This window comes from Haliotis rufescens, unplaced genomic scaffold, assembly GCF_023055435.1.
Source record: "Haliotis rufescens isolate VD_foot unplaced genomic scaffold, xgHalRufe1.0.p SCAF_6, whole genome shotgun sequence".
In the NCBI taxonomy this organism is placed as follows: Eukaryota; Metazoa; Mollusca; class Gastropoda; order Lepetellida; family Haliotidae; genus Haliotis; species Haliotis rufescens.
Window position 1 is genome coordinate 41,893,802 of NW_025964334.1, and position 26,385 is coordinate 41,920,186.

At 41.3% G+C, this 26,385-nt stretch overlaps 1 protein-coding gene across 2 annotated transcripts in view; it reads right to left on the bottom strand.

The window, feature by feature from the left end:
• Window positions 1-26,385, bottom strand: part of LOC124110745 (RNA cytidine acetyltransferase-like) — a 312,648-nt gene that overhangs the window by 55,069 nt on the left and 231,194 nt on the right. For both annotated transcript variants that reach the window (XM_048385668.1, XM_048385669.1), the window contains 3 exons: window positions 23,766-23,867; window positions 23,085-23,159; window positions 8,285-8,398 (listed from right to left, as the gene is read on the bottom strand). In XM_048385668.1, the coding sequence (XP_048241625.1) occupies window positions 8,285-8,398; window positions 23,085-23,159; window positions 23,766-23,867 (291 nt within the window). The remainder of the gene's footprint in view (window positions 1-8,284; window positions 8,399-23,084; window positions 23,160-23,765; window positions 23,868-26,385) is intronic.

Sequence of the window (26,385 nt, forward strand, 5' to 3'; positions counted from 1 at the left end):
AAACGGGTTGTGAAAATACAGCTTTTATTCTAGATATTGTACAAAGTCATTATCTGGACATTTTCGACCATATTATTATTTTATGACCGACTATAAACGTTAATAAAACATACCTATCGAGAGATTGGGTTATGAATGATCCCGGGGTGCACAAAGTTGATCCGGGCGATCGGCGATGACCAACTACACTGGAGTAGGCGGAAAATAGAAAATGCTAGCGAGGGTATTACTATGCAGATAACGAAGATCCAGGAAGCGGCTGGTAAATTAAACATATATTTGTACATGATTATGGATGCGCAACTTAATATACAGAATAGAAGATTCATGCAAGCAATCTATTAATAATCTTTTACCTAAAGAACCGCACTGTGCTATCATCTGCGGGCAAACGGGTTGTGAAAAAACAGCTTTTCGTTTTCAACCATATTATTATTTTGTGACCGACTATAAACGTTAATAAAACATACCTATCGAGAGATTGGGTTATGAATGATCCCGGGGTGCACAAAGTTGATCCGGGGGCGATCGTTTACAACACTGTTTACGAGTATGTCACTGCAGTGCGAGTTAAGAACTTACCAAAAAGAAAGAAATGCTTTCATATTTAACATTCTCCGGACGGCATACTCAGGCATAGCGTTTGGGTACTTACTCAAAAATACAACTCTGTCCTGAAAGATCTCAGAGAGCAGACTAAATGGGTAGCCTTGTTTCATTGCAAAGACCGAGATTCATTTGAAGAATGTCTACGCGAAAATGATGTTATTTATACCAAGCTCGAACAAGATAAAGTCAGAAAACTGTTAGCAGCAACGAAGCATTGTAAATTCGTATTAAAAACCGATCAACCAGCTGCTTATGCAATTGCTCAGCAAAAATATAGCAAAAATAGCAACTGCTAAGCAAAACAAGTATTTGTCACAAAGTGACGAAATGTCCCCCGCCCGTATATACACCATAGTATCAAATATGAAGACAATCCAGAGATTAGTTCTTGAGATATCGCGGCAACACCGTTTTCCAACTCCAAAAGCAGATTTACCTGCTGTGACCTTGAAAATGGGGTCAAGGTCACCAAAACCGACTGGTGTCTGCATTGTCTGTATATACACCATAGTTCCAAATATGAAAACAATCCAGTGTTTAGTTCTTGAAATATCGCGGCAACACCGTTTTCCAACTCCAAAAGCAGATTTGCCTGCTGTGACCTTGAAAATGGGGTCAAGGTCACCAAAACCACCAATCCTGCGTTTAATTCTTTATATATCGCGGCAACAAACAGGTGGGACGTACGGACGGACGTACAGACGGTCGCGAATACTATATCCAGTATAGCAACTGTTGAGCAAAAACATAGCAAAAATATAGCAAATTTTAGCAAAAAATATAGCAAAAATAGCAAATATAGCAAATATAGCAAAGATATAGCAAAAATACGATAAATTGAACATTAGCAGTTATTATGTAATAATGTGGTTTGAAATCCTCATTCTTTTGCAACAGTTTATCATTTCGAGCTGTATTGGATATGCCATATTTTATTATGTTAGACTTAAATCTCTCCATAGGTATTACATTATGGAATGCGATGAACTCATCGAACAAATGCTCAAAGAACCTGATCAACATGTAGATCAACATACAGATAAACATAGATGAAGACTCGCGGCTTTGGTAGCCAGTGGAAAATGTTCCCAATATTTGGGCGAAAATTATACCACTGAAAGAATTGATAAAATGACCGAAGAAGAAATTTAAAAACTGTACGCGCGTAACGAGTCTAGACTGGGAGCTACCATGACTAAAACAATAGGGTCGGCTATGTTACAACTATACACAGTCGTAGCTAGTACGTTTCTCCCTATCCCGGCAGAAAATCGCCCGAATTTATGCGAATCTCTTGAGAAAGACCCATTCATTGAACACGCTATAAGAGCAGTAAGCTGTGAGTTTTATCATAGATACAGGATGTTCTTAGCTCCGGTGACCACCGCTTTAATAACGGCTAGGTATTGTCAATTTAAACATAAGTGCCCACTTACTAATAATGGAGACTCAAGTGACACCACAGATTGTGGAAACACAATCACAACAAGTGAACGAGGAAATAACCCTGATTGCGCAACAGATTGTGGAAACACAATCACCACAAGTGAACGAGGAAATACCAGTGATTGCACAACAAGAAGCCAGAGTGACTAAGAATCCTCGAAAAGTCGCAGCTGGTAGGAAGGGTGCGCTAGCAAGGAAGTCAAAACTAATTCACAATTCAAATCTTGAACATAGGGATCCCAAGTTCTTATCGGACGACTATGTACTTGGGGTTGTTGCTATAGCGGTGGTATGGTTGTTTTATAAGACCGGAGAAGAGAAAAGGTCACCCCCGATTACACAACAAGTTCAATTAGAGGTAAGCCCTCATATAATGTTATAAAGGCAATGACTACTCCAGTTACAGACGGAAAAATGTTAGTAAACGCAAGGTATTATTCAGCGGTGGTCAGCAGCTTGGCCATTGGCTATGTCCGTATGGCTAAAATGATTACTAAAGCCACACCACCCAAGCTAGATTTTAATGGTTATGATATCGGTATGATGATTCTTCATATGGGATTGGCAATGGCTACAAAAGATATGCTAATCAAACAAGGGTTTATCCCAGAAGACATAATGAAGTAATTAAACATTTGAATATTTTATATTATTGAACATGGCATCAATTGCGATGATGGTTGGTGGGGCTAGTGTTAATGCTCTAGCTTTTTCGGGGAGTAATTTTTTATTTTCTAGTATGAGAGGAGAGGAGCAGGAAAGACATAATAAAGCATTAGAACAACTGCGTAAAGAGGGGTATTCAATTCAAACGTTTAAGAATGTTGAATCTGCCATGCTCGAATATTTCCTTGTTTATGGAAAGAAACTTGACCCAATACCGAGACCAACAATAAGTCATACACCGTCAGAGGCTCAGAAAAAACGCGAGATAGCGTTTATAGTTTTTGGATTGCCTGGTGTGTTCATATTTAGCTATGTTCTATTGCGTATCAACCATTAGTAATAACCCTGACTGCTAATCTATAAATAGCGCTAATTGGCTGTTCAGCTATGTCGCGATGACTGTTGTCTATTTTTAGCTACACATAAGCTATGAGCTATAAATAGCGATGACAACTATGACTCACCAGTGGAGATGTGATTTACCTTTTAGACAAATGATATGATATGTGTATAACCATGAATCTGTGCAGATATACACTCATGGGGAAGCCGATTCAATGTCAGAAGCCATGTGTGGGTGTTTACTGTGGGACCCATTCTTATTACATCAGGCATAAAAATTACGTTTGTTCTGTATGTGGGATTGGGGTCAAAGGAAGTTCCTGTTTATGTAAGAGTCGCGGTGCTGATAGGGTCAGGAAGCAGATTATTTACGCTAGGAAGAGAGATTACATCAACGAGAGAAATAGGTTGGGGAGAATACGTATTTATATATGAAAAACAACCATTTAGACATTTGAATCATTTTGTATATACCATAAAATCACAATGGTTTTTGTCAGAGAGTTGAAGGCTTTGGCAACGTGGTCTACATGGATATTCTCGATTGAGAAAAGCTGAATTGAGCGCTTTACTAGATAATAATAAATCAGTTGGCGATGTTGATAAACCCACTGTTGTTGATAATAATGAGTTAAAATTTGTACCCACAGCCGGCGTTGGTAAATATCTAAGAGGTTGGAAGATGGATATTCATTCCAACATGGATGTTAATAATGTTAAGCCCATCGTATCGAGCAAAATTAACAAGGAGTTAGATGATTTAAATAGTATAAAATACCGCCTGACGGTTAAAATGTCATTGAGTAAAAGTAACGCAGACGATAGCACTGAATATACCGAACCTTATTTCCGAAGCAATCAAGAGGTTATAACCGAATCTGATACTATAAACGCATCATTAGATACATCAATTCAGAGGATACAAGAAACTTTAGAACGTTGGACTAATAGAGGCTCGGGTTGGGGTGTGGATAAAATCGATAGTTTATATTTAGATATAGCAAATGATATGCCTTTCAAAGGTGGATCTTATATAGATTTACCCCCGTATTATTAAAAAGAAAAAAGCCATAATTAATGTAAAAAATATAGGCGATGACTGTTTCAGAATGATAAGATCTGCATTGTTCCCCGTAGATACTAAAATTGCAAATAGACCTTCTAGCTATCCCCAAAACGTTTGACTAAACCTTGATGGTATAGACAAATCTACACCAATCTCACAAACTGATAAGGCGGAAAAGCAAAATAATTTAGCTATAAATGTTTTTGGACACTCTTCTAAAGGAATTGTTGTACACAGGATAAGCTCAACTCCAGAACATATTTCCAGAATCAATTCATTTCTGATAAAAAAAGATGGTAAATATCATTATACGTGGATAAAGAGTTTATGCAGGCTATTATACGATCAAACAAAACATGATGGAAAGAAATATTTCTGCGAAAGATGCCTGCATGGGTACAGCAGACAAGATCTATTAGAAGCACATAAAGAAGACTGCAGAGGTGTTGGACAGACTGCTGTCAGGATCAATATGCCTAAAGAGGGAAAATATATATTAAAATTTGAACTTCATTCGTTGTAAAAATATCATACTTCTTCCTTGGTATATAACGTGGTGCCGTAAGTATATTTGCCACATGGCTTGTTTCTCTAACCAATCCTTGGCCACATCTTTATATATACTTTAGCCGCAGTGGCTAATTTTTGTATTGCTCCTATACCTTTCCAATATCCTCGTGGACTATAGTAAATTTTATTCATTATTAATTAATATTGACGTTTCTTTTAATACGACTCATGACGATCGTTGAATCGCATCATCATTTTGACATAAAATATTCCATTTGTAGTGGTGGTATAGGTATATAAATCTGGCTCCAGTGGGGTTGCAGCAGAACCATCATTACCTATACTACTTGTAATGTGATTCTACTCATTTACCAATGATCTACCCACAGTGGAGAAAAATGATGAAATGGCTAACCAACCTTCCAAGCTGATACTGTGTGAAAATCCTCATCCACCCCCACCCAACACTTTTCTTGAGACCACAGGGAGCTTCCGACTGGTTTGGCACTATAGGCCTAAGGGTGTATAGTCTATTTCAATTAGGTTGGCTGTCAGGCAAATGGAAACCAGTGAATGTGTTGTGAGACCACTTGTTCTATTGAAACCAAGTTCATCACACTAAGCTGGTTGATAATGCTTTGATCTCATGAGCTGTAAAGGCAGCAAATGTTGGAGAAGCAACGTCTGCATGGCAATCATACAAGAACCCTTGAAATTAGTAATTGGGGGTACGCTGGTCCCCTAGCTTTGTAGGTCAAGGTAAAACCCAGTGACAGAACACGGCTGGAATTGCCGTTGAAGTCTGGTAGTCGAGAATCTCAGTACACAAACAAAGCCAGGTAGATGGGGTTTGAGTTGAGATGCATGGTTTCTGTACAGTCCGAGATGGCATTCACCTCTTCCCTGTAGTGCCGGTCCTGCCTCTTGCTCTATGTTTCTGCTCAAAATGTCTACAGTTATCCCTTGTTTCTGCGTGTTGATCTAGCCTTCAATCTGATTCTTCTGGTGTATCTCCTGGGAAGCCCTAATGTGATTCATGAAGAGGGGGTAAGACATGGTGTACTCCTGCCATGAACCAATCTCCATATCATGTCTATTGAGGGTATCAAGCTCTTTGATCCTGACCACAGGCAAAGACATCTTGGTGCTGGGTGATGTAACCAACTTATAGTAATGTTGCTCAATAGATGGAGGGGAGGGTCAATCGCATCTAGTAGGTGTGCCTTTTCATCTGAGGTAGAGGCAATTTACTGTCGCTCATCAACTATGCAAGTTTTCATTGGCTTGAATTATCACTTGATTCGCATATCTTTGCCATGGGAGAGTAAGCAGAAGATGATGGACAATGACAACGAGCATACTTACACATCAGAGGAGCAGTCTGTTCCTCTACTTTAGGTTGCAGGTCCAGCAAAGGAAAAACAAAGCTCATGCATATGATGCATGGTCCATTGGAGTCTAGTGGCGACCTACCTCGCATGAGCAATCCACTGGATTATGGTATACGGTGGCCTCTACTGACACTGTTCGTAGGTTCTCTTCATTGACTTGTAATAAGCGCTCTGCAGAGTGGCTAGATCGAATCCCACTGCTGACTCATGCATGGCCTTTGCGTTGTGTTTTATTTGATGATAAATGTGTGGTTTAACTGTGAGTCAGCTAGCTGGGGACACTCCTGTGAGACTCTGTAGTAGGGTTCATGCATCCGGCGGGTGAAAAAGGACAAAAAGGCTTGTTGAAAATATAATGAATTTTTAATATAACAAAAGTAAACTGATTAACAGAACATAAAATTAAGACAACAATCACACGGAAGAAAGCTGTCTATTATTTGCTCTTTATTTATGTCTACCTACCCTAAGCCTACTTATTCCTAACTCTACTCCCCAAATACACTGAGAAAGGCTGTCAGGATGGATTCAGACTGTCTACTTTCTCAGTGTCATTTCACCTAAGGGTGCGTCTGTTTCTCTGCAGCTACTGTAGATACAGATGAAACAACAACTTTTATTTGCTGCCTACTTATTTATAGCCTTCTTCCAGGCATCAGCCAGCTTAGCAAACAAAGCCCTGGACAAGAGTTGAACACTTTTCAATATTAACACCTTGAGCAAATTGCACCCCCTTATATTAGTTGAAGTGAATAAAGTAAAAAGACAGACGACTTCAGCTCAAAAAGCCCATTATATTCACAATCAGAAAACTTCCCTGATTGTAGACTGCTTCTTTTGAGCACCTGAAAGTTCACATGCAAAATCTGCAAATCCAGTGACAAGTTTGAAATGCTTGCTTCTGGACTGTCTGGAAGTTTTATTTACCAAAGCAAATTATACCATAGTTAAAATACTCTTCCTCAGTTTTAGTTGAAAAGGTAAAAACTTGAGCTTGGGGTTTTACTTTTTCAACTTAAACCGAGGAGGAGTGTTTATGAACTTTCTACATGCAAAAATACACACAAAAAATGCCAAAAAAAATAAGGATACCTTATAGTGAAACAATATAGTAGTCAGGGTACAAAACAAATTTGATGGCAGTGGTTCAGAAAAAGTGAAGCATGTTGATGTCAGTAATGTAAGATTGAACACCCTTTCATCACCTGCCCCCATGGGTTCAGTGGGAAAATTGTGGGTTACAATACTAAACGTGATATGTGAGGTTGCATCATGAAATTTTCAAGTAAAAAACATTGTGATATTTAACTAGTCAAAAATCAACATTAGATCCATATTAAGAAAGCTGATTATTTCATTCAAAATCTCACTTGAAAGTAGTTTTGTTTGCATGTTTGTTGTTTAATGCCTCACTCAGCAATATTCCATCTATATGACAGTGATCTGTAAATAATCGAGTCTGGGCCAAACAACCCGGTGAACCATATCAAGAGCATCAATCCACACAATTGGGATGTATCAACCAAGTCAGCAAGCCAGACCACCCGATCCTGTTAGTTGCCTCTTACGACAAGCATGGGTTCTTCAAGGGCCACTTGAATGTAGTACCTCTCACAAGGTTATCTAAGATAGCAAAACATCTACATAACAATAGGCAAAAGTGACAGTAAGCTAGAAAAACAACTGTTCGTGACAGCTTGATCACATGTCTTTTCCATGTCTATTCTTTGAATGTGATTTTTTGTTAAACCCATGCCCGGCAATAAGTGATTGTGAAAACTTCATGGTTATATCGAAATGAAGGATTATGTTATGCAGCTAAAACTGGTCATTACTGCGCATGCTTGATCACAGTTTACAGAACAATTAAAGACATATAAAATGTGTAAGCTTATCAATGACTGAGAAAGAATTAAATATTGATGTGCTTTCAGTAATCATTGTTAGTCGGTGACCTGAAAAATATGTGTGCATAAGAATCATTTGCAATATTTCAAATGAGGTTCGAGATAAAATATTCAACAGGGGTAGACATGTTAAAACATGGTAAGACATGGGTAGACCATTGGTCTGTAAAAATATGTTTGAGTCACGAAATATAGCATAAAAACAGGGGACTGCTTAACTTCTCCAGTTCTGGAAATTGCAACCTATTTAGTTAGGCCCTACATACTATTTCAAATATAGGTTCAAGTAATAGGAGACTACTTCTTCATCATCTGGAGGAGAATAGGACATCAATGCATATACTCACATCTTCTGGTACAGTGTCCAGCTGTGCTTGTGTTGGTCCTACCTCCTTGAGGCTGGGGATGTTACCTTCGTAGTACTGTTGAAGGAGAGACACAGCTCGACTCCCATATCCCATCTGGCACAAAACACAAGTATATAGTTGTCAAAGACCTTCAAAGTTAAAGGTCAAAGGGACAATAGAGAAAGTGTGCTTTAGCAGAAAATGACATTATCAGTGTATTATGTCAATTTATATACTTTTCTTGCATTACATATGGCACATTGCTCATACCTGGAAACAAGAGATGATCTTACAGTGTCTTCAGTAACTCTTTTGCCCAACATGACCTCTGGTGTCAATAGAGAAGACCCCTTTATGTCATTATTGTTTTCTACAGCTTATCTCAGTGCTGCTGGTGCTGCAGGGAGGGCCCTTGGGTAATGCAGGACAAAAATATAAATAGACATAATACTCTGAATATGTAATATCTTTTACCTATCCTGCATTACATATTGAACTTTATCTAACGGTAGGTAGTGGTGCGTAACTTCAGTCCAGTGCTAGGACAGCTGTCTTGGTCATTGCATCTCAAAGGTCTCGTAGGTCCTGTCTAAGCACATGAGTTGGTTAGACTCTGCTACTACCTCTGCAGTGGATACTTGCAAACAGTAGCACATGATTACAACTGAACATAATTTTTGGTTCTCTAAAGATGCTAATAGTTGGGTAACCAAGTCCCGAATTCAGCGAAAGAGACAACACAGTTTAACTAGAACCAAAACCAAGAGTTCAGACAAACTGGTAATATTTACTATAACTCCTCCCCTCGTCAAACTGTGGAACGGTCTTACAGATGGGGCATGGGGGGAGGTTCCATAGAATGATTCTTCTTGTATTCTTGAACTACCATCAACGGTCCAAAACTATGCATGCCATCCTGGAGGTAATGGCTTGAGAAGACAGTGGTAGAGCTCCAAAAGCACCCCTGCATAAAGGACTGGATGGAACAGTTTCCCTTAATTTCCATGGATCAGTCTGGATCTCATAAGAGTTGTTGTGGTGTTCTGATCCTGCAGCATTATAGGCCTGCAGGATTGTAGACCTCAGCCAAAAATTCATGGATGCCTCTCCTTTGAAACTCAACAAGGTGGGAATAAACAGGAGGTACCAGTTTGTCCTCCTAGGCATTGCTGCTACTATGCAGGATCCAAGGATATACAGATGGGACATAGCAGAAGCTCATTCTTGTCCTCCATCCCTATGATGGAATGGAAGGGTGGTATGGTAAAGTGTCTATCCGGCTGGCCAGGCTGTTGATTTTTGGTGATAAAGTCCCAGCATAGGCTTAGATGGACAAAACCTCTGGCGTGAACCCGGATATTAAAGCGTGACGAGCAAACACTTTAACCACTAGGCTACCCACCCGCCCGCCAAAGCTAGAGCTAGTAGGAAGCTATTTTTTGAGTCAGGTGCACACTACGGCAACAGAAGGTTCTTTCAACCAAAACGCAGGAGGCATGATTATCATTTACTGGAACTGCATAGGTGCTGTAACCCTCCAAGTGTATGGCTAGGGCATCGATGGTCCGGCATTGGTTGTACAAACGTCGAAAGCTGCTTCTTGTGTCTTGTGGCAAACAGATTGACGCTCGGCTGCTCCAACTTTTAATCACATTAAATACACTCCAGGTACAGCTTTCACTGTGGGTAATGGGCATTCCGGTCTCTAGGACATTTCGCTTTGGCCTCCAATGGAATTTCATCTATCAACTGGTAAAAAAACCAATGTATGGTTCAAAAGGGATCTCAGGTGGGTTGACCTCTGTTTGTTGATGAACCAGCGACTATTGAGTTGTCCACCCTTGGAGTGGTATCTGTGAACAGATGATGGGACTCCTTGAACTTTCTAAGGCATTTGACGGATACTGTTGTAGCTGGTCTGGCAATACGATTATGCATTGCCCAGTTTGGCTCTTGTGCCACTGTGAGCAGACCGAGCAGCACTTGCCAATAACTGACGGATAATTGGGGCCTGCTAGTGCCAGCTGGACATTTGAGACAATCTTTTCCCACAAGCTTGGTATGATTTTGACTGACTTCTTGGGAGTTTTGTTTGTTTGTTTGTTTGTTTGTTTGTTTGTTGTTGTTGTGGAGGTGGTTAGTCACTTCTTACAACTTCTCTTCCTGGAGTATCCAGATCAACCTCCTCAGTTGGATTCGGTTTAGGGATAGGAGCCTTGTCCCTTTCTACGAATCCAAGGAATCCTTGTCACATGTTGGAGTAATCAACTGAAGCTGACCTCCCTCTGCCTTCTGCAGGTCTACACCCTGCTTAGGGGAGGCTGCTGCTGGTAAAAAGTTGGCAAGCTCAGGAACGACATCAGAGTAACAGAGTCTTTCATCAGGCTCATTGTAATCTAGCTCCGATGAAGGCACACACTCTAGGAGGGATGACCCTGAAGACCTCCTGATGCTCGAAAAAACACTGAATACCCAAATCTGATGAGACAAAAATGATGAATAACATGCCAAATGAACTCAGTCAGAAATTTATGAAAATTGATCACGACAAGGATAGATCTATCAGAAGACTGAGGTAAGATTCATATCCACAACCTGCTTTTGCAGAGAAGAGAATAATGACATATAGGTCATTTCGGCCATTCATTTCCAGTGAGGAGCAAGTGCAACATGTAATGCATGATAAGTAAAAAATTACATGATTTGAAGACCTTGATGAGGTTTATCGAAAGAAAGCTCATTGAACTAACTATAATATGACATAATAATAACAATAACAAAAATAATAATAATAATAATTTTATTGTGTGATGACAGCCAAAATACAGGATTTATGGCAATGACGTAATAGAGGTTTTGTATTCATATGAATGATGTTGATATGTTCCATTAACTAAAATACATATAGTTAGTGAATCAGTTGCAATTGAACATTTGTATTCCCGTCATGTGTATGTGTGGTTTCTACCACTGTATGTATTATATTACACAACTCTATTTTCAGCAATAATGTTTCTCCTTGGTGCAACTGGAAGAGCAAATAATAGTCACACTGTGCAATGATTGCTGTTATTGGTGTGTGGCATGAACTACATACATTTTGTTATTGAATCAATTGAACATTTTTATTCTACAGGTATGTGTGTATACAATATTTTTCTGCAATAATGTTTTTTAAGATAGAATATCATTTATATTTATTCTGACTCGTACTAATTGGTTATCTCTCTCTCTTCGAAAAGGTAGTGGAAACTTTCTGAACTGTGTTCCCCAAGAACAGACTAAACAGCTTACCAGAACGCACACCTTGAGCGGCACATGCGCACTGTAACCTAGGACATCACTCTCTCATTCTCTTACCTTATGTCCAAACACTGGGAAAGAGGGGATGGCATGGCAGGTGCTGCGTTCCACCCAGTGTTTGAAACAAGCGCCTGCCCGCAGACCCATGATCAGGTATGGCTCTTTATGGCCTGCAGTAAATTGATGGGGTGATTTATGTATCACAATTAGCTGCAGTTTTTTAAATGAGGGCCTGCAGTGTTGACTCAGGGCCTGCAGGTTCTAAAGCCAGAGGGTCCTGATGGCAGCCTGGCAATTTTTTTATTTCAAACACTGGATCTACGTGATTCAGAACAAGATCTGTTCAATTAACCCCCTGGGAACATAATATCTTCATTATATCCATACGGGGTACCACCTCCTTCTTGTCTAAGAGAGGAGTAAATAGATTTCTTGGATTTAGTAAAGTTCGCTAAAGAAAATAATTTCCCCCCGTTATTTCTTATGGTCCAATTTGTTGAATTCCAGCAACATCTAGTGTGGAGAAATGTCTCAGATAATGATTAGCGAAGAAAGTGTCTGATCTCCAAAAACAACCTTTCATAACAGTTGCCTTGAAGCTCAGGAGTAGACGTGATGGTTCTCACTTCGTGTCAGGCCATCTTGTAGGCTCTGAGGATGACTACTCTCATCCAAAAGGAAACTTTTTGTTCTGAGGACTTCTGCTGAACTATTCCTGGATAATGAAATGAACAGTCTTCTCAGCCTTTGTCTTCAGGAACTTGTCATCTGCAGGTAGTAATGTAATGCAGGAATTGGGCATAACGACAAATCTTCAGCAACCTCTGATTCCAAATATGGGATAATAGTCTTGATCCAAATGTTACAACGCGTACACTTGAGCAGACTCATGAATATAACTCATGAATATTAATTAGACCGTTCACTATGTTAACAGATCGTTATTATAACAGAAACAAAAGTATGTTTTCCATGTACATCTAAAATGATATTATTTGTTATTAATTGTCCGGTGAATTAAACAATTTAAATTGAAACAATTCATAATTCATCATAATATGAATACGTAACAACTTGTAATGTGTGTTAAAAGTCGTACTAAAATACGCTATTTGAAGGGGGCGTGGCCTAAATGCAAATGTCCAATTGGGATTTTAAATTTTCCAGACCCCTGGATTGGAGGGATGTGAAATTGTCTGCCTGGTTGTCCTGGTAGCTGATTCTTAGCAATGAAATCCCATCTGGCATGGGTCAGATGTTCAAAATCAGCTTTTTGTAGAGGTTCATAAGCATCACTGCTGAGATGGTTAAGCACCATATTCAAATCCCAGGTTGGGGCTTTGAATTTTTTGTTGATTTTCAAAGCCTATACAATTCTAAGGCTGAAAAGAAAAGAACTGGTTCTCAGGCAATAGCTTTTGAAATTATGGTGCGGGTGGGTGTTTTTGTTTTTTTCGGTTGTGTATAATAAACTAGTAAGAATCCAAATCCGTATATTGCTGCGTAAAAAACAAGAATTAGGCTTTCAAGAGGGGAGGGTCGTCTTATACACAGGGTTGAAGAGGGTTTTTTCATGGTTTTTTTCCCGAACACAAACACATTACTGTGAGCATGTAACACCGTAAATACCATGTCAGCAAGTTTGTGCTGAAGTACGCAAATTAATCATGTAATTACACTGTCTGGTTGTAAAAAAGAGTTCATAATATTTCTGGATTTTTATTTGTAATCTATCTTATTAATTTTAATCAACATTTCATTCAATATTGTTTCAATTCATTCTTGTAAAATCGTATGTGAAATGATTGGAAGATCACACAACTCAGCGTTATTTACAGCAACCACAGTCATATTACCCCTATTGAAGCTTTGAAACAAACTTTAGTGGATAGAGAATGGATATATATACTGAACAACAAAAGTTCCTGTGACATTGAATAAGATTTAATGCAAAGTTATGTTTTTTACCAAATCTGAAACAATTTCGGTTTGCAACAAACAAAAGACTCCTGTAAGTGTTCAAATGGTTTAATTTGACATACTGACTTCAGAAAATGCGTATTTCATAAAAAACATGAACATGCCAAAATGTCAATTTACAAATCAATAGCGTGTGTGTCCACCTCTTCGTCTCATGGAATGGACCAGGCGTCGCACAAAGTCCTGTGGGATATCTGTCCATATCTGCTGGAGCATGTTTCGAAGTTCCTGGAGTGTCTGTGGAACATCCATCTCATCCCACATGTGCTCGATTGGTGAGAGATCAGGGGAGCGAGCCGGCCAGGGGATGACATTCAGGTTGTTCTGTTGAAGGGAATCCTGAACAAGTCGAGCAATATGAGGCTGGGCGTTGTCATGTTGAAAGGTAATGCCTGGGCCATGACGACGCAAAAACGGTAGAACAACAGGGCCGATGATCTCGTCGCGGTAGCGCTGTCCATTGAGATTTCCCTCTACCACTATCAAACGGGTCCTCAGTCTTGCTGTAATCCCACCCCATACCATAACGCTGCCGCCCCTGAACCGATCTTCTTCCATGACACAATGATTGACGTAACTTTCACCTCGAAGTCGGTACACTCAAATTCTTTAAAGTCATATTATTGGGTAATTTTTGACTGAATAACCGGTAGATTCCGAGAAACGTGTGTACAGCTGATTACTACTTCCGGCTTAGTTTACGAGACAAAACGCACAGTAATCTTAATCTCTGCATATAAAACAATGCCAATCAGAACAGGAAAAACAATTTAATCAGTAAATCATCATGTCTAGTGATGTTTTATCTCAAATTTCAAATTTGTATTCGCCAAGTTTAATTGTTCTGAGCTGTTCGTTTTCCTGAATTCGTTGAAGGGATACGATGTAATTTTTTTTCTGTGGAAGACAAACACACATTTATTGCAAATGTAAGGACTTTGTATGCTATGGTGATGTGCTTCATTCCGATTTGATTTATAGACAGGGTATATAAATTAGCATTTCCCGCTTATTTTACGAGAAAATGGAAATAAAAACAAAACATGCGTCAGACTTTGTGATGATGCGGAGGTGCCTGAGATCTAAGAATATATTTTTTTAGCCTAATATAAAGGCTACCAATTCTGGAACCTTGGTGAGCTTGATTCCATTAGCCATGGTTAAAACGGAGCTGCTAGCTCTTAGGTAGGGCTTCAACGAGTACTCGAGTACTCGGGGCCGGGTCGATTTTAGTGGGACTCGAGTCCGTTATCAAGGACTCGAGTACTCGATAAGGGGTGATCACTCTGTTTTGCTTGTTTCGTGTAACAGTTGCACCGTTCAAAAACTTGCACGCCATTTGCACTGGCAATGGAGAGGCCCAGGGATAAAAAATCAAACGTGTGGGTACATTTTGATTTAGACAGTGTTAGAAAGAAAACTAAATGCCGTTTGTGTGTCCATATCCTTAGTTACACTGGCACTAGACTAGCACAATGAGAAAACATCTGACATGCAAACATCCCAGCGCTGACGCTGATCTCACACGTACAGTTCGAAAGCAAGCCACCCTAGGTACTGGTATGTTTGGCAATTATGGCATAAAAAAGCCTGTTGATCGAGCGTGGTATGAAAGAGTAACACGAAAAGCTATGCTTATGTGTGTCCGAGATCTACGACCACTGAATATTGTCAAAGGTGAAGGCTTCCGAGATTTCTGTGAAGAATTAAATCCGAACTATCAAGTACCGTGCTCCACCACGATTCACAACTACCTGATTAAGACCTTTGACGATACGAAATCGGAACTAAAAATCAAATTACAGTCAATCCCATATGTTGCCCTCACGACCGACATGTGGACAAGTGTTGCTACCGAGGGATATATCACTGTAACCGCGCATTTTCTCAACAACTGGTCACTAGAATCTTGTGTACTTGCTACACGCCACGTTGAAGAACGTCATACAGGGGAGAATATTGGTAATATTCTAAAATCCATCCAAGATGAATTTGGAATTGAAAAGGTTGCAGGGTTAACTACAGATAACGCCAGCAATATTGCCGTCCCAGCTAATACAGCCGGTTACCCCCGCGTGCGCTGCTTTGCCCACACCCTCCAACTTGCTGTCCACGATGGTCTGAAGCTCGCTGCAATCGAAAACATGTTGATGTTTGCTCGAAAACTGGTAGCATTCTTTTCCTAGTCACCAATGGCTACTCAACAACTAAAAGATTACCAACGAAAGCTTGGAAAATCTCCAAAGGGCGTCGTCACCGACATTGTTTCTCGCTGGAACTCTGTGTTTTTCATGCTGGAACGCCTAGCTTTACTGCATACGGACATCGTTGCTGTCCTTCATGATCCACTATTGAAGAAACACAAAGGCCTGAATCTGAAAGATAACCATTGGACTTTAGTGGAGTGTCTGTCTGTAGCACTAAGGCCGCTTGTATCTGCCACTGAAGTCCTATGCAGTGAAGAATTCCAAACATCATCTGGTGTTTATCCGCTGGTGTTTGCTCTTGTCAACAGGCATCTTGTGGCATCAGATCTGAATACAAACATCATCGCTGGGATGAAGACAGCTATAGCTAGAGGCCTCGAAACACGTCTCATGAAGGATCAGTATTGGTTGGAAACACAAATGATAGCCACAGCCCTTGACCCATGCTACAAGAATCTGCGATTTCTTAACGATCAACAAAAACAGGACATCGAAGACAAAATTGGTGAACTAATGGATGGAACTTCGTCTACCCAGTCTTCCCAGGTTCAAGTTAAAGAAGAACCCCAGTCACCTCATGACTCAAGCCAGCCAAGCAAAAAGTTCAAATTTTGTGCAAATGACGAGGCCATGTCATTCTTGCTGAGTGAAATTATTGAAATTTCAGATCACGACGACAATACAGACAGAGACGCAAGAACTGAATATTGTGACTATCTCAGTGCCCCTAACAAACTGTCTGGACCCTCATCCTTGAAGTCTCTGACTCTCGGCTGGTGGAAAGAAAATGCATATGCATTTCCAAGAATTGCACCTTCAGCACAGGAGTACCTTTGTATACCTGGTACAAGCGTACCATCAGAGCGAGCATTCTCCACAGCCGGCCTAACCATCACCAAGCAGCGTGCATCACTTGATTCCAATACAGCAGATGCAATCATTTTCTTAAACAAAAATCTGAGAGGTACACAGAAGTCCCAGTCTAAGTCAAGCTCAACTCCACTGATGTCTTCTTGTTCAGCTCTGAACACGACTGTCGTCAAAACAGAAGTTCTTACAGAACCCGTGAAAAATGTCACAGAGTCGTGTCAGTCTACAACAACCGCCGTGACAACTGAACCGCCACTACCTAACTTGTCAGAACTCTGAGATAACTTGTCATATTGTGTTTATGATAAGTCCCCTGTTATGAATTTTGTCACAATTTCCAACATTTTTCAAGTTTCAATGTTCAATTGTTCATCAATATATTGATTAAAGCTTAAAAAAATATTGTTTGAATTATGTATTCTTTGTAGAAAGAAGATGTACATTAGAACATTGAGAATGTCGCATAAAATAGACGTCATTATTGTTTTTCCTTCCCGACTTTAAGAAATTAAATGTATCAAGGCGATTATTGCTTCTTTGCTCCGACTCAAATGCCAAGTGTATTCCCTTACACAGATAAACAACTGATTAGCTGGTATAGCTGATCAGTGTTTACAAACCAAGCGACAGGTCGACAGTTTGGTACAGTTTGAAAACGTGACCAACTCATGAATGATTTAACTTATAGTACTACATTTCCATATTTAGCGTCCTTAATCTTGCAGCCCAGCAGCTGTGTATACGTGTATGTCACGTGATGCACATTATCGATTTTCTTCCTGCGAATTATTGTTCGTCTTTGTTGGCAGGTGTCGAATGAAACGCTGATCGTCAGGAAAAAACTTGGTTTGTGTTCAATATGTATTATATTATTTGTAGACGTGACGTAATGTTTTTGAAGGTCGTGATTAAGATTAGTGCAGTTACAAGCAAACTTTAACACTGAACACTTCCATACACTTTGACAGGTAAACAAGTCCCGTGGACGCTTTCTAGATTCTATTTACATTTCAGTGCAGTTCAATTATACTTATAACATGTTTTAATACTTTTAGATGGCAATTTTGATCTTATGAACCAATATTCTTAAAGGACGTCCTATTTTCGGGTACTCGAGTACGAGTCGAGTTTAACGCCTCGGGTACTCGAGTCCAAAAATTTGGACTCGTGGAAGCCCTACTCTTAGGTAGACGCTTAAAGTTGAACCCTTGAGATTACTTGCCCATCTAAGGTAACACAGAAATTCTGAAACTTGTTGAAGTGGTCTAAAACTCTTCCATTTATCGTCACATAGACTTCTAGTACTTCTGTGAAGCCTTGGGATACTACCTTAGATGCTCTTGTTTGGTGAGGTTGATGAACTTGTATGGTGTGAGCATGTAGTAGAAGGTTTGGCCAGTTTGTGATCTGTTGGGTTGGTTTCCCTGCAGTGTGACAAACTATGGAACCAGGTTTTTGCCGGCCAATAAGGTGTGACGAAGAGCAGTCGTAGGTACTTTGTGCTCATGATCTACTGTACTATCAGATGCATCAGAGCTGTGGGGAGAGCGCATGCTGTCTGTTAAATCCCCAGTTTGCAAATATATTCCCCAAGTTGTTGATTGCCTTCATCTGCAGACCAATGTCAAGTCCAAAATAGATATCATAAGTGTGCTCCCCAGTCGATTGTCAAAACATTGACGTAACGGTCGTTGAAAGTAAAGCTGAAGCTGCATCTGGTAGATCAAGGCTGAATTTTTAATTCTTGTGTCTGAATGATCGTATGATGATCGATATCATGCTGAAGTGCGGCCGTGTTACCAGAAAACTGTGTCTTGAAGGGGCATAGAGATGATTGGGAAGGTATGTCGAATCAATGTGTCTATTTTCATCAATTCCTGATCAGTGAGGGATGACTTGTACTTCCGGGTTTATGGTCGCTTTGCCGACTTGTAGTTCTTGGGGAAAGACAATGGATTCCATTTCAATTTCTTATATGAAGGTAACGATGAAGGGTGGTGCATCGGTGTGAAATACTACATGTGTCATCTTAGGTCTACTAAGTTAGTGACCTGCTCATATTGATGTATATCACTAGGCGTCTGATAGTACGGTTGGAGCATTACGTCCAAGTAACAATGCACATTAATCTGTAAAGGTGCTCTGCATGGCTCGGATTTGGTCTGCTGGACCTAATTCCAGCATAGTCACATTGTTTACAGTCAGTGAAATTTTGACACGTGACATGTAAATTATCCCCGCAAGAAACTGGAATGCTGCATACTTAGTGTGAACTGTATGATAGATAGACGAGTGGTGTCCTGAGTTCTGATGCATAACGGTGAATACGCAGTCAGTTCTCTGTAGAATGTTCGACATGTCCGGTGCAGTAGCAAGGTGATCTTCATGATATTTGATACATGTAGATGATAGGAAATAGTCAAAATTTGATTAAGCTTTGCCAATCATACTGATGAAAAATTGATGAACGGCCCAGTTGATATCTATCCTGGCTTGATCGTCAACAAATGACCGCTTCCCTTGGTACAGATACACTGAAGCCATGATAGCAGGGTTTGGATCTGTAGGTTGTGATCGGTGATCATGGAACCTTTGTACCCAGTAGTACATGACGACTCAGTCAAATGTCTAATCGATCGTTGATGTTGAGATGAGCTTCCCTGTTTAAACGAGGGTATCGAACTTGAGGACCCATTAATAAATGTTGCCTCTTGTGTGGGTTTGGTGAACGTTCCCATCAATTTCTATTTAGTGTATTCAATGTTGGCTGAATGATTCCATAGTGAGGGCAAAGTACACATGAAGGAACTTCTTGTTGTTTTCTGCTAGACATGATCTGTTCCGAGGCTTGAATATCATGTTGCATATCTTTAGCAACCCAGTCAGTGTTTGTGACGACGCAGGTACAGCACTCTTGGAAAAATGGTTTCACAAACGTTAAAAGTTTGTGTGAAGGTAGACTGCTGCGGCAAAGTTGGAGGCTGCTTGAAGGTCTGAGTCTGTTTGAAGGACTGTGTCTGTGCAAGGGCCAAACTCTGTGTGAAGGACTGTCTGTGCAAGGGCCCACCTCTGTGTGAAGGACTGTCTGTGCAAGGGCCCACCTCTGTGTAAAGGACTGTGTCTGTGCAAAGGCCCACCTCTGTGTGAAGTACTGTGTCTGTGCATAGGCCCAACCTCTGTGTGAAGGACTGTCTGTGCATAGGCCCACCTCCGTGTGAAGCACTGTGTCTGTGCATAGGCCAAACCTCTGTGTAAAGGACTGTGTCTGTGCAAGGGCCCACCTCTGTGTGAAGGACTGTGTCTGTGCAAGGGCCCACCTCTGTGTGAAGTACTGTGTCTGTGCATAGGCCCAACCTCTGTGTGAAGGACTGTCTGTGCAAGGGCCCACCTCTGTGTAAAGGACTGTGTCTGTGCAAGGGCCCACCTCTGTGTGAAGTACTGTGTCTGTGCATAGGCCCAACCTCTGTGTGAAGGACTGTCTGTGCAAGGGCCCACCTCTGTGTAAAGGACTGTGTCTTTGCAAAGGCCCACCTCTGTGTGAAGGACTGTGTCTGTGCAAAGGCCCAACTTTGTGCGAAAGTAATTTGCTGATGCTTCGTGTACTGGAAAAATGGTTTCACAAACGTTAAAAGTTTGTGTGAAGGTAGACTGCTGCGGCAAAGTTGGAGGCTGCTTGAAGGTCTGAGTCTGTTTGAAGGACTGTGTCTGTGCAAGGGCCCACCTCTGTGTGAAGGACTGTGTCTGTGCAAAGGCCCACATCTGTGTGAAGGACTGTGTCTGTGCATAGGCCCACCTCTGTGTGAAGGATTGTGTCTGTGCAAAGGCCCACCTCTGTGTGAAGGACTGTGTCTGTGCAAGGGCCCACCTCTGTGTGAAGTACTGTGTCTGTGCATAGGCCCAACCTCTGTGTGAAGGACTGTCTGTGCAAGGGCCCACCTCTGTGTGAAGGACTGTCTGTGCAAAGGCCCAACCTCCGTGTGAAGGACTGTGTCTGTGCAAAGGCCCACCTCCGTGTGAAGGACTGTGTCTGTGCAAGGGCCCACCTCTGTGTGAAGGACTGTCTGTGCAAAGGCCCACCTCTGTGTGAAGGACTGTGTCTGTGCAAGGGCCCACCTCTGTGTGAAGGACTGTGTCTGTGCAAGGGCCCACCTCTGTGTGAAGTACTGTGTCTGTGCATAGGCCCAACCTCTGTGTGAAGGACTGTCTGTGCAAGGGCCCACCTCTGTGTAAAGGACTGTGTCTGTGCAAAGGCCCACCTCTGTGTGAAGTACTGTGTCTGTGCATAGGCCCAACCTCTGTGTGAAGGACTGTCTGTGCAAGGGCCCACCTCTGTGTAAAGGACTGTGTCTGTGCAAAGGCCCACCTCTGTGTGAAGTACTGTGTCTGTGCATAGGCCCAACCTCTGTGTGAAGGACTGTCTGTGCAAGGGCCCACCTCTGTGTGAAGTACTGTGTCTGTGCATAGGCCCAACCTCTGTGTGAAGGACTGTCTGTGCAAGGGCCCACCTCTGTGTAAAGGACTGTGTCTGTGCAAAGGCCCACCTCTGTGTGAAGGACTGTGTCTGTGCAAAGGCCCAACTTTGTGCAAAAGTAATTTGCTGATGCTTCGTGTACTCCTTCCTTGATGATAACTTTTCTTTGTTGAAATGTGAGTCTTTGTGAAGGGAGACAGCTTCAAGGGGATGCAAAATTCTCCGTTACTGCTTGAAGATTTTAGCCAGGGTCTGACAGTCTGATATGCTGAGAAGAAATGTTGTCAGAATGCAAGCTGCATGAATGTTGGATGCGCATGAACCCTTGAAGTTGCATGATCGCTGGAGACTGCATGCAAATAGGTAGCTGCATGAAGGTCGGACCTGCATTTAGGTCTAGGTTTGCATGAAGAACAGTCCTATGTGAAGGTCTATGGCTGCGTGTAGGTCTGGGTTTGCATGAAGGTCCTGTCCTATGTGAAGGTCTATGGCTGCGTGTAGGTCTGGGTTTGCATGAAGGTCCTGTCCTATGTGAAGGTCTATGGCTGCATGTAGGTCTGGGTTTGCATGAAGGTCTGGTCCTATGTGAAGGTCTATGGCTGCGTGTAGGTCTGGGTTTGCATGAAGGTCCTGTCCTATGTGAAGGTCTATGGCTGCATGTAGGTCTGGGTTTGCATGAAGGTCTGGTCCTATGTGAAGGTCTGTGGCTGCGTGTAGGTCTGGGTTTGCATGAAGGTCTGGTCCTATGTGAAGGTCTGTGGCTGCGTGTAGGTCTGGGTTTGCATGAAGGTCCTGTCCTATGTGAAGGTCTGTGGCTGCGTGTAGGTCTGGGTTTGCATGAAGGTCCTGTCCTATGTGAAGGTCTCTGGCTGCGTGTAGGTCTGGGTTTGCATGAAGGACTGGTCCCATGTGAAGGTCTGTTGCTGTGTGAAGATGGGAAAGAGCATGAAGGTCAATGATCAGGTGCTCCTGCATGGGTAGTGAACCTTGCTGGGTAATACTGGCTACTAGGTTAGTAGACGTAGAGTTGAGTTAGTAGACGCTGTGGGCTGTGTGAACCTTTGAGGTTGCATGCAGGTAGGTTGCTGAATAAAGTTCTGTGACTGGATGAAGGAGCTGTCCAACATGTGTGGTTATGTTGGCATTGATAGTGATGGACCTACTGTCTGGGACTGTGTGTAGGTGGAAGGGTGTGCAAAGCTATCTTTCTTCGTGAACCCCTTTTTGGATAATGCAGCAATTGGCTTTGTGGTTGTGATCATCTTTGCAGAGATGTGTTCAATCTTAGTTAGAGATGGCTTTGATGAAGAAGAGGATGAACTCTTAAGGGTCAGCAATGTCTTCTTGGGGTCAGAAGACACCGCAGGAGACTTCTTTGACTTTGTAGTGCCCTTCAAAAGGGAGTTAAAACTTCTGCTACCTACAGTAGAGGTAGGGATGACTAGGTTGATCATCAAAGAAGGAAGATGTGAAACAACTTTTTCTCTGAAGTGAGACTCATCTGATGAAGGCATAGGTGTTGAGTCAACCCTCTTCTTCACTGATGTCGTCTCTGATGAGGATGATGAAGATCATGATGATTCCCTCCTCTTGTGGTCCATCTTCCTCCTCTGCACCACATAGAGATCTTGTTTCTTCTTCTCCCAAAGGAGCAGTAATTACATCTCTTCTACACAATGCAGTGTTGTGGAACGCAGCTTGAGCAGATGGGGTGAGGGTCTCGATCAGAAACTAGTCTAAATCTATGAAAAAAGTTACGTCAAAATTAAAAGAATAATCGTTACATATGACGAATAAAGGTTGTGATTAGGTGCCTTACTCTGAGAGTGTGGGATTTGCTTATTTATACTAGTGTAGCTGAGAAGGTGAGTTGCATGTCAAGAGGTTAGTCCATGCATATGTTCCATATACCTTGAATCAGTGACCAAATAGAGAACAACCACATTTTGTATCAGGGACATATACCTACCCCTTGGTAGTCTGGGTGTGTAGCAATTCTCACAATTCTAGCACCGGACAGGCCAGGAAAGTCATGGTCTTGGAACTTAGGAGAAAAAAATGATAGTAGAAACCATATTAGAAGAAGTCCTTTAATATCAGCTCTAGTCAGACTCATTGAGACCAATTCATCTAGCCCATTTTTCCGTCAGAATATGATGAATGAATAAAAAATATTGCTTTATGCCACATCATCAATATAACAGCTATTTGCAGAAACAGAATATGATGTAATACAGGCCTAAACTTGTGACATTATTTTGGTTTTGGATAAATCTGGTAAATTTACAACATAACGTTGAATACATTCTTAAACATGTTTCATTCGTATCAGCAGGGAAAATATCAACACATCTTACACAGTCCATTCAACAAATTACGTACATTTTGCATCCGTTACAATTTTGAAGAGTACACAGTTAGATAAACATACGTCAGGAAACTATTAACGTTCATTGAGAAAATGTTCTAAAATATGAAAAATTTATTCCATTTGCGTATATACAACACTGGTTTTACGTCACCATGTGCAGTCATCAAAGCCCAATGGAGATCAATGGAGATCTATGTAGAGCTAGCGATAGGTCACATTGATGGGTAAAGATATATTGTCATGCTCCTTACTCAGCATTTTATCACTGATCTACCTCACCTGTTGTGACACGGTCCAAGGAATGAGGTCTCCAGCTGCTCTCTTCCCTCGGGATAAACTATGCATGATGGTGCTCTTGGAGATCTCTCCTTCCAGACATACCTGTTGCCACATCAAATACATGTATATTGAACGTGCAATCCCTTTATAATACACTTATGATAATAACAGTGAGGTATCTCAGCTCACCTTATGTTAGTAAAAATCTTTAACATTCATACTTTTCAGTGGGAAACGGCAACGCAAGAGCAGTACTGGTGACCTTAGAGCAGCCATCTGAGTATCTTAAATGCCTAAGGGCTGGTAACCATGGGACAGCATTCATCTGTGTGCGCCTGGGTGACCTCTTATGAAAATGACTACCTTCTGAAGATATCCTTAAAGTGCGTATTATCAGAACTGTTACAAGCAACGGAGCACCTTTAGAATACAGTACCACATCTTCTCGTGAGGACGGTCTCTGCCATAGGTCACATGTCTCAAAGACAAGCAACCAGTTTTTGTGAGAATCCGTCCGACGCGAACTCGCGACCTTTGGATTGTTATTCGACAGCTAACCGACTGAGCTACGTCCACACCGTGAAACAAAGTGCAAATTTACCTAGTCATGCCTACGAACTGAACGAAATGGGTCGAATAAGTGACGAACCCTTACGAAGGTAAGGGTAGGCATGGTGTCTCGTGACTTTAGTCTATCGACACTTACGAATGATCCCGATGCCATTTGGCACACTCGTCCCATTCCGTAATCTACAAGATACCGAGTGGCGAGGAATGATCCGATATGGCGCGAACTGAAAACGGCTCCTGGCGTCAGACGTCAGACGTCGAACTCGCGAGTGCGAATGAATGATGTGTTATTTAATAATTCGTCGGGTGGATTTTGTGACAGAAAAGTGTGGTAGGGAACACTGTAAGGATGATGTGGATAATAGTAAGGAACGAGGGAGGCATGTGCATGGCTAGTGACGACACAACGGTGAGTTCGCTTTTGAATCAGTACTGAAAAAGTGTAGCCGGTGAAAGTGGCTTGTGTGAATGTTCCAGGACAGTTTCCAGTAGCCAAAGTATTCGACACAAAACCATTTCATTCTTTTAACTCGATGTTTTTGTGTGAAGAATATTAGGAGCTGCTATAGAATCTATAATAGAAACTAAATGGGTAGATTTAACCAACCCTAATGATCGTGAAGGGATGATTGATCGTAAAGGGGATCCAAGGGCTAAGGACATAATACTGGTGATCTAATAACCACTAAACGAGTACCTAACCCTAATGATCGAAAAGGGGTGCTTTATCGTAAAGGGGATCCAAGGGCTAAGGATAGAGTTCGGGGTAACCTACCCTAACACTAGGGATATTTGGATGTGTTCAGTGCCAATATAATATCCCTAATAAACTACATTCTTGTGCATAATAATGAAAATTAATGCACCGAAAACATAATATATGTATATAAGTTCCCATTTATAACCCTTTTGAATTACGAGAAAAACGAAATAAAAAATATATAAAAAATAAAAGTGCTTTCGTAAACAAGCGCTTCCTATAAAATGCACCGCCGCGGGCTATATTTAGTAAACAAATATTCTCCACAGCGCTTGGCGTATTCAATGACATATCGAGTAGAGATGATAGATCACTGGGAGGAGCTTATGCACACTCGATGACCCCTGACGTCACAGGGCATTGTTTCACCGGTGTGACTTGCAACAAAATACTACAAATTACGTCATAGGGTATTGTCACATGTTTGAAAAGTTTGTGGTACTGTATTCTAAAGGTAGGCCCATTACAAGGGGCAGACGAGTGCTATTGCTCTCTCAAGCACAATTCCTGACAAAAAAAGAGTGAATGTTGTGAGATGAAGTCAAAATGCTGTCTTCAAAAAGGCATCAATAGAAACCGCTGTGGACAATGCTTGTGCAGCAAAATCGCTTTGACTCAGTGAGCCTTTTCATGAGCTTGGAAGCATCCGTAATTCTGTCTGGCTCATCCTGGGACTCCTAGACTGCCTTTTTTCTCATCATAATACAGGATACAGAACCATGCCGTATCAGAAACAGCTGAACATTGTGAATGCCCGAAAACTTTCCCTTCAGAAACATACTTCAAGATCAATTGTCATATTATCAGGTGACAGGTGACAGGTTACAGGTGACATATGACATCACACATGCCCAGTGTAGTATAACTTTGACGTTGTCCTATGTCCTATGCTTCTAGCTACCAAAATAAAAAAGTTATAAGCCCTTTTGGTTTACTGACCCTGACTTTCAATCACAACCATGAACTTCCAAGAGGTCACAAGAGTTTTGGAGCGTCAACTTTACAGTCCGTTTGGCTCCAAATGAGAACGATGAATTGCAAAATAACTCGAAATTCAGAAAAGTGTATGAAACATCAATACGGTACTTGACCATGAATACCCTGTACCCAACAAAATCTGAATTTTGTTTATTTTAAGACCCATGACGGATGAAGTTCTTTAAGAAACTATCATGTTATTTTGTATAGAAATGTGTACATGACACGTAGGGGGACACACCGTGGAAGGAACAGCGCCAGCACGGTCTGCACGTGCTACACAGTGACCGTGTTCATTCAATGATAAGATGC